Here is a 9,280-nt window from a genome sequence, read left to right as displayed (position 1 = left end):
AGCATACAATTAAATCGAGAGCGTCACAATACGAAAACTCATCCGTTACAAAAGGCATTTCATTTTTTCGAACTTATTTCATTTTTTCCCGATCTGTACCACCAACCGACACGAAAGGATGTCTTTGGTCCCAGTTGGTGCCACAAACCGACACGAATGTCATGTGCCTCCCACGACCGAGGTGTTTGTTGAACAACCACCAAAAACAAGATCTATTCTTCACATGATTCGGCGAAACCCTAGCGCCACCAACCCTATATAATCTCCTGCTCAACCACGCCGCTAGCTTTCCCCGCCCACAGTCTCCAACCCCCCCCAACCCGAAACCCATCGGCGGTGGCGCAGCGCGAGGAGAGGAGAGGGAAGATGGTGAAGTTCATGAAGCCGGGCAAGGCGGTGATCCTGCTGCAGGGCAGGTACACCGGAAAGAGGGCGGTGATCGTGCGCGTGTTCAAGGAGCAAAACCGCGACCGCCCCTACGTGCACTGCCTAGTCGTCGGCCTGGACAAATACCCGAAGAAGGTGATCCGCAAGGACTCGGCTAAGAAGACGACCAAGAAGTCCGGTGTCAAGGTCTTCCTCAAGCTCGTCAACTTCACCCACCTCATGCCCACCCGCTACACCCTCGACGTCGACCTCAAGGAGGTGGTCTCCGGCACTCCTGACTTCCTCACCACCAAGGACAAGAAGCTCACCGCCGCCATGTCTGCTAAGACCAAGCTCGAGGATAGGTTCAAGACCGGCAAGAACAAGTGGTTCTTCACCAAACTCCGCATGATTCGACATGATTCGACATGATTCAAGAATGCCAACAAGATCTATTCTTCACATGATTCGACATGATTCCACATGATTCGACATGATTCAAGAAATTCCAACATGATCTATTCTTCACATGATTCGACATGATTCAAGAAATGCCAACAAGATCTATTCTTCACATGATTCGACATGATTCGAGAAATGCCAACAAGATCTCTTCTTCACATGATTCGACATGATTCCACATGATTCAAGAATTTCGAACAAGATCTATTCTTCACATGATTCGACATGATTCCACATGATTCGTCATGATTCAAGAAATTCGAACAAGATCTATTTTTCACATGATTCGACATGATTCAAAACTGGATGCACTTCGTGTACAAATCGGACAATCTCTTTCGAAGTATGAGTGTTTCATGCGAAAACTCATCTGTTACAAAAGGCATTTCATTTTTTCCACATGGGTGCGTGTATTAAAAACCATTACAACATATCATGAATAGAGAAGTGACCAAATTAATAGAAATTCATCATCACATTAAAGCCAAAGTACAGTAGTGACCAAAATAAATACATAATGTTCTCACATAGTTCTCATTATTGAACAACATATAGCTCTCTAGAGCATCTATTTAGAATATACATTGAAACTACTAGATTTAAATGCAACAACAAATGCGATCATAACCGCAACTAAGGTACACATTGATCCAACGACATAATGATACCAAGCCTCAGTATGAATGACATATTTTCTAATGTTTCTAATCTTCAAGCGCATTGCATTCAGCTTGATCTTGTGATCGTCACAGACATCGACAACATCCAACTCCAATATCATCTTCTCCTCTTCAACTCTTTGTAATTTTTCTTTCAAGTTACCGTTTCCTTTTTCATCCAAATTTAACTTCTCGGCAAGAATTTGTATGTCGGTTCGAATTTCCGGTTCACATGCCTCCTAGATAAAAAATCTATGTCACGTTGGTCGGCATAATTTTCATAAACATTAAATAAAACAAATAGTTATATAATATAATATATACCACATTCGAATCATAGACAGGACGAGGGCCGACGGAGGCGGATACCAAAACCATCACACCATATAATAACAAACAATAATAGAAGTAAGAAAATCACACAAGTATCTATCTAAATCATACAACTAAGAACTTTTTCTTTTATAAAGAAGATAAGAAGAATAGACTAACCACAATGGTGCCGACGCCGAGATGGGCGCGGGCGATCGACGATGGTGAGGACGGGGACGGGACACGGACGAACCGCCAAAGCTACACAAAACTAGAGGAAAATGGAGCTTGGACAAGGAGCTTCGAGAGGAGAAAGCTTAAGTGTGGCTTGGGCATTTCATCAAACACCTCATGTGCATAGGAGGTGAGCTAGAGCACCACAAAGCTCTCCCACGACCGGCCAAAAAAACAGAGTAGTGCAGTGCTCTGCTCGCGGGCAGGGTGTATATATAGGCCAAGCATTGGTCCCGGTTTGTGGACGGAACCGAGACTAAAGTTCAACATAGGGTCCCGGTTCCAGCCTAAGACCGGGACCAATGGTTGTGGGCCGGGAGCGAGGCACATTCTTCCCGGTTCGTGTCTAGAACCGGGACCAAATGGGCCAGACGAACCAGGACCAATGGCTCACGAGGCCTGGCCGGCACCCTAGCCTCATGAACCAGAACCGATGCCCCCATGGTTCCCGGTTCGTAAGTGAACTGGGACTAATGGGATTTCATCAAGTGGACCAAAGCCCTGTTTTCTACTAGTGATCCAAGAAAAATAAGTATCTACACATCATGGTAGACAAGTTTACAAAATGGATCGAGGAAAACCAGTGAGCTTAACCAAAGTAGGGTTGTTAATAGATTTTATGTCTATTGTAGTGCACCATTATGGTGTCCCTAATGGCCCACAAGTATAGGGGATCAATAATAGTCTTTTGGATAAGTAAGAATGTCAAACCCAACGAGGAGAAGAAGGAAATTATAAGCAATTTTCAATAGTTCTCTGCAAGTTCTATGAGTAACAATGTTAGATAGTTTTGTAGCAAGATAATTCATAACAAGTGACAAGTAAGAATAGTAACAAGTATGCAGCAAGGTAGCACATTCCATTTTATATAAAAGGATAGGCCGGAAAGTTCTCTTATATGAGGCTAATGCTCTCGATGACACATGGGAATTACTCTCTAGTCATGTTCATCATGTTGAGTTGATTCACGTTCATTACTTTGATAATTTGATATGTGGGTGGACCGATGCTAAGGTGTTTTTCTTATTTGAACAAGCAATCCACTTATGGTTACCCCCTCTCGCAAGCATCCTAGAATATGAAAGAAGAACTAAGATAAATCTAAACATAGCATGAAATGTGTGGATCCGAATCAGCCCCTTCTAGAGCAACACATAAACTAGGTTTAAGCTTGTATTACTCTAGCAACCCATCATCTGCTTGCTACTCCACAATGCCTTCCTTTAGGCCTATAACACGGTGAAGTGTAGTGTAGTCAACTTCACACGACATCACTAAGAGAAGCAACAACATACACATCATCAAAATATCGAACGAATACTAACTTCACATGCTTACTTATTACAAGGCTTCTCCCATTTCCTCGGGAACAATATTAACTATTCATACTTCATCAAGATGTTCATAATCAGAGGTGTAATAATGGAGATCAAGGATCTGAACATAATATCTTTCACCAAGTAATCAGACAAGCATCAACTACGAGATGTAATAAACAATACTAGTAACCCAAATGTACAAATCTAAGATTTTGAGACAAAGATTGAATACAAGAGATGAACTAGGGTTGGAGATGAGATGGTGATGGTGAAGGTGTTGATGAATATTGGTCATCCCATGAAGGAGGAAGCGTTGGTGTTACGATGGCTTTGATTTCCCCTTCCCGGAGAGGAATTCCCCCACAAGAATCTCTCTATCGGAAAGCAAAAGGGCCTTTGCCCAAGTTTCTGCTTCGAGACGGTGGAAATTCGTACCTAAAGTATTCTTATGATTTTTCTAGGTTAAAACACACCATATAGGAGAAGAGGGGGTCGGGAGACCTGCTGGGCCACCACGAGGCAACATGGCGCGACCTGGGGGTGTGGACGTGCCCTGTTGGCTCGTGGCCCACAGGTGGCCCTCCTCTGGTATATTTTTGGCGCAATAATTCTTAAATATTCTATACAAATTCTGTGTGAAATTTCAGGTCTTCTGGAGTCAAGTGATTTTCGACCTTTTTTCTTGGTTTTCAGGTCCAGAATTCCAGTTTCCGGCAGTTTCCCTCTTCATGGTGTACCTTGCATATTCAAAGAGAAGAGTCATAAGAATTGTATCATAATAATAAATAATGAACATAAATAGTAATAAGAATTCATGATGCATAATGGACGTATCAGTCCCCCATAGTATTATCAAGGACAATCGGTCCAACTCTACAGCCAAGGAAGTATGTGGTGCAAAAAGATGGGCATTAAACTTGATTATGCCTCGGTATATCAGCCCTAGTCAAATTGATAGGCCGAACGAGTAAATGGTCTAATATTAAGTGGCATTAAGCCACATCTATACACTCTTTAATGGAGGTCGATAGTGAGTGGGTAGAGGAACTCGATTCCGTACTAATGGGCTTGCACACCACACCCAATTGATCCTCGGGTTATACACCTTCCTTTATGGTCTACCGGTCTGAAGTTGTTATCCCAAGTGATCTCATACATGATGCACCTGGAGTACGCATATACAAAAACATGGTGTCGGTCTCGACATGCAAGATGACCTAGATGCCCTAGAGGACGAGTGTGATGTAATTCAGATACATTCTATTTTTCACTAGTAGCACGCAAGGCGTTATCAAAATCGGGAAGTGCAGGCAAAGGCGGTCAATGTAGGAGACATGGTCTTACATCACCATCCGGAAAAGTATAAGCATAAATTATTCGTCAAATGGGAGGGACCATTTGTAATTGACCACGTACTCACCAAAGGGGCATATCGCATCCAAGATCCTAAAGACAACTCACTAGAACCAAACCCATGGAATGTCGCACGACTTCGCCACTTTATGGTTATATCGGAAATTTTCTTTTTCTTTTTCTCTAGCTGTAGATTTATAATTGCTTGAGGAAATCAACCTGTTTTCTTGCACCTTTCATCGAGCTTGTCAAAACTCGGATAAAGCTGTTTTAAACAGTGCTCGATTAAGCCGAGGTATGTCAAATTATTGTGAATACCTTTTAAGTACTCGACATATTTTCTAGGGGCTTCGATTGAAAATCCCATCCTTCTTTTGCATCCATATGTATTATATGTATGACACCTTCTAGTACCATCATTCTAAAGCCATAATATGCACTGATTTGACTTAAGATTTAGCCAAGATGGGTTGCCTCGCTCCTTTGCTGAGCCCTTATGTCCCGATTACTTTGGCTAAGGGGTAAAGGGAGTACCTTTGTGATTGTTACCCCTTGGTCATCCAGGCTAGTACTTCCAATGGGTGGAGCCTAAAGCTAGCAATCCTAAGAATATAATCAGTCGACAACGAAGGAAGTGAAAAATTTGGTTTCTTAAAATCTATATTACGAGGATTTTCCCAAAACTTACCTTACAATTTATTCGATATAGTTCATTTAATGGGGTTACCTCATCATGGTTAGCATGAGACATCGGGAAAAGGAACTAATAGAGCAACTATTTTTTTGGAAGACGTTTCTTACGTTAAATAGTAATATAATATAACTCTCTACTCCACTTTTGTTTTTTGAACCTTATGGCCGGATTACCTCGTTCTCCAAACAAACTTGACCGGGTACTCAATCAAGGAGTGGGAGACACTTGTCGGCCACTAGCCGTGAGGCAGAAGCCGATGGCCGGTTGATAACGTATTATACATCAGATCCAAGCACACATGATAATCTTATGATGTTACATACTTTGATAGATAGAATCATTCGATAAGTAGGTGATGTTATAGTACCATCACTCGATACCATCTATTATAGAATCGAGGGTACAGTCTCGTTGAGACAACCGAGCAGCCGATGTCATGCTTTCATAAGCTAAGCTAGTGTGTACTTCCTTCCCATCAGCCCGACATGGACTACCTTCGGCAAGATGCTCTATATCTAGTTCGGTATAGCTGGTATTTATCATAGCCCTAGATTCTTGGGCACCGTCTCAACATGTTGGTATTTTCCATGCTTTTAGATGACACCGAGCTCCTTTTGGGCAATTGACACGATTGGCCATTCCTTTCGAGATGGTATCATTCGGCCATATGACTTTATTTGATCTTCAAGAAAGCTCGTGTAGCTTGCCTATTTCCATAACAGAATCCTGTATAGAGAAGCTAGCCATTTCTTGGAATCAACATGTCGAGGTAGATGCACACATCCATAAATCAGTGTCAAATTGATCATATGGATGATTTAAAATAATTACACTTATCGGATTTGATTTCAGTTATCTCCTTGTTTCGCTCCTCAGATGCGGATAGTTGATATTTTAATCTCTCAATATCATGCGCCTACTCCTCTGTGGCTACTGATGTCTACTACGCAACTTCATTCTTGTAGATGTTGTTGGGCTTTCAAGTGCAGAGTTTTGTAGGACAGCAACAAATTTCCCTCAAGTGGATGACCTAAGGTTTATCAATCCGTGGGAGATGCAGGATGAAGATGGTCTCTGTGAAACAACCATACAATCAAATACATGAAATCTCTGATGTCCCCAACATACCCAATACAATGCCAAATTATATAGGCTCACTAGTTGGCGAAGAGATGGTTTTTTGTAATACAGGTTTTTTGTAATACAAAAATATAAAAACACAAAAGCAACAAGTGGCAAACAACGAGCAAAATGGTATAGCAGTGCTTGGCAATAAGGCCTAGGGTTCATAATTTCACTAGTGCAATCTCTAAACAATGCTAATATAATAGTAGAAACATATGATCATCCCTCAAGGTGCAACAAAGAATCACTCCAAATTTCATAAGTAGCAGAGAACATAAGATGAAATTGTCGTAGGTAGTAGAACCACCTCAAAGTTATTCTTTCCAATCAATCTATTGGGATATTTCCTATAAGTGTCACAAACAACCCTAGAGTTCGTAGTAAAATAACACCATGGTACATATCAATCAATCCTAATGTCACCTAGGTACTCCAATGTCACCTCAAGTATCCATGGGTTAATTATACGACATGCATCAAACAATTTCAGATTCATCATGTTCAATCCAACACGAAGAACTTCAAAGAGTACCCCATGATTTCTATCGGAGAGCATAGTATGAAAATGTGCAACTAACCTGTATGAATAAATCCCCAATGTCACAGGAATCCACAAGTTGATGCCATAACATATATCAAGTCAATCAATAGAATATGCCTTTGTTACCATGTGTATCCACATGCAATACATACAACAAGTGTTCTCAAATTCAATATTGCATCCAATATAACGAGATCTCAAAGGCAAGGATTTGATTCATCACAACAAGATAGCAAGGGACAAACACCATATGATCCAACTGTATTAACAAAGCTCGTGATACATCATGATCGGGACATCTCAAGAACATGAGACAAAGAGAGAGAGAGAGAGAGATAAAACATAGCTACTAGTACATACTCTCAGCCCCAAGGGTGAACTACTCCCTCCTCGTCATACCACTGTCGGTATGATGGAGATGGCCACCAATGATGATTTCCCCTCTGTGACAAAGTACTAGAAAGGCTCGAGATGGGTTTTCTTCGATAGAGAGAGTTGCGGTGGCGGAGCGGAAGTTCTATGTTTACTTTCGGATGTTTCTGTATATATATATATATATATATATATATATATATATATAGGACAAATTTTATCTACCATCAGTGGTAGTTACCACCACTTGGGTTTTGTATGTTGTATGGAGTATGTATCAAATTGGAGAGTATGTATGCGTAGTATGTAGTATATAATCATGTTTAGGTAGTATATATACTGTTTTTTTGGTAGTATGTATCATATTTTGTGTATGCTCTTTTTTACATACAAATATATATGTATTTCACAAATATAATAAAAACTATGGGTCAACTTGTAATTTTTTCATGTAACTCACTTTGAAAAATCTTGTATACCGTATATGAACATAATTAAAATGATAAATTAGTATATATACTCCCGCATGGTAGTATATTGAACATGTGGGGTAACTACCCCTGGGTGGTAGGATGTATTTTTCCTATATATATATAGTAATACTATTCATCATCCATGGTGTAGAATAAGTTATTCTTCACCGGAGGTAATTTTACGATTGTTTCATACATAAATTACATATGATATACAAATAGTTAAATTCATATTGATTCACAACGTAACATTTGACATAAAAAATCAAAATTATGGGTCACAAGACCTGAAATTTGTTTTTATGTACATTTTACACTATAATTTTACGTTTATAAATTTACGTAACATAAAATAATTTTACCGAGATTATGTATTTTCTTATGTTTCCTTTTCCGATGTGAAGTAAAATAAAATTTACCGGATGTAAAAATACGGTGCATTGATGTTAAAATAGGAGGGGATGAAGAATAACTATTCCTCACCTAGGGTGACGAATAGGGCGACCCTATTTTTGATTGAGTCACGTCAACCGGAGCCATGTGGGTCCCACCACACAACATGGCGCACCCAGTGGGGATGGGCGCACCATGTTGCCTCGTGTCCTGATACGTCTCACACATATCTATAATTTTTGATTGATCCATGATATTATATTATCCTTCTATGATACTTTTGGCACTTTATATACCATTTAATATTATTTCTGAGCACTAACCTTTTAACCCATTGTCAAGTGCGAGTTGTTGTTTTCTACATGTTTTTGGCTTTTCAGGTTTACATCACCAAACAAAGTCCAATTGACACAAAACATTTTGGTGATTTTTTGTGGACCAAAAGAAGACCTGGAAGACTCGGGAGGAGGCTAGAAGCCTCACGATGGAGGCACAAGCCAACAGGGCATGACCAGGACCTAGGGTGCTCCCTATTGCCTTGTGCCCCCTCGGTTGTCTCCTAGCATACCTCTTTGTCCTATAAATTCACGTATATCCCAAAAACCACAAAGAGCCACACGAAACACTTTTTCGCTGCCGCAAGTATCTGTTTTACCGTGAGGCTATTTGAAGCCATTTTTATGTGCCCTGCCAGAGGGAGTATCAATCACGAAGGTCGTTTACATGAATCCCATGGTGACGTGTGGGTAGTTCACCACATATTTACAGGTCCGTAGTTAGTACCTAGATGGCTATTGATGACCCACAAGTATAGGGTATCTATCATAGTCCTTTCGATAAGTAAGAGTGTCGAACCCAACGAGGCGCAGAAGGAAATGACAAGCGGTTTTCAGTAAGGTATTCTCTGCAAGCACTGAAATTATCGGTAACATATAGTTTTGTGATGAGGTAATTCTTAAAGGGTAGCAAGTAACAAA

The 9,280-nt window shown here is 40.4% G+C and overlaps 1 protein-coding gene across 1 annotated transcript; it reads left to right on the top strand.

Moving 5' to 3' along the window:
* The first annotated feature begins 366 nt into the window (after window positions 1-366).
* Window positions 367-798, top strand: LOC123405669 (60S ribosomal protein L27-3-like). Its single transcript, XM_045099274.1, has one exon. The coding sequence runs from the start codon at window positions 367-369 to the stop codon at window positions 796-798; it is 432 nt and encodes a 143-aa protein (XP_044955209.1).
* Window positions 799-9,280: the final 8,482 nt, after the last annotated feature.

This window comes from Hordeum vulgare, chromosome 6H (assembly GCF_904849725.1).
Source record: "Hordeum vulgare subsp. vulgare chromosome 6H, MorexV3_pseudomolecules_assembly, whole genome shotgun sequence".
In the NCBI taxonomy this organism is placed as follows: Eukaryota; Viridiplantae; Streptophyta; class Magnoliopsida; order Poales; family Poaceae; genus Hordeum; species Hordeum vulgare.
Note: the sequence above shows the minus strand (reverse complement) of the source record. Positions and strands in the feature narration are given on the sequence as shown.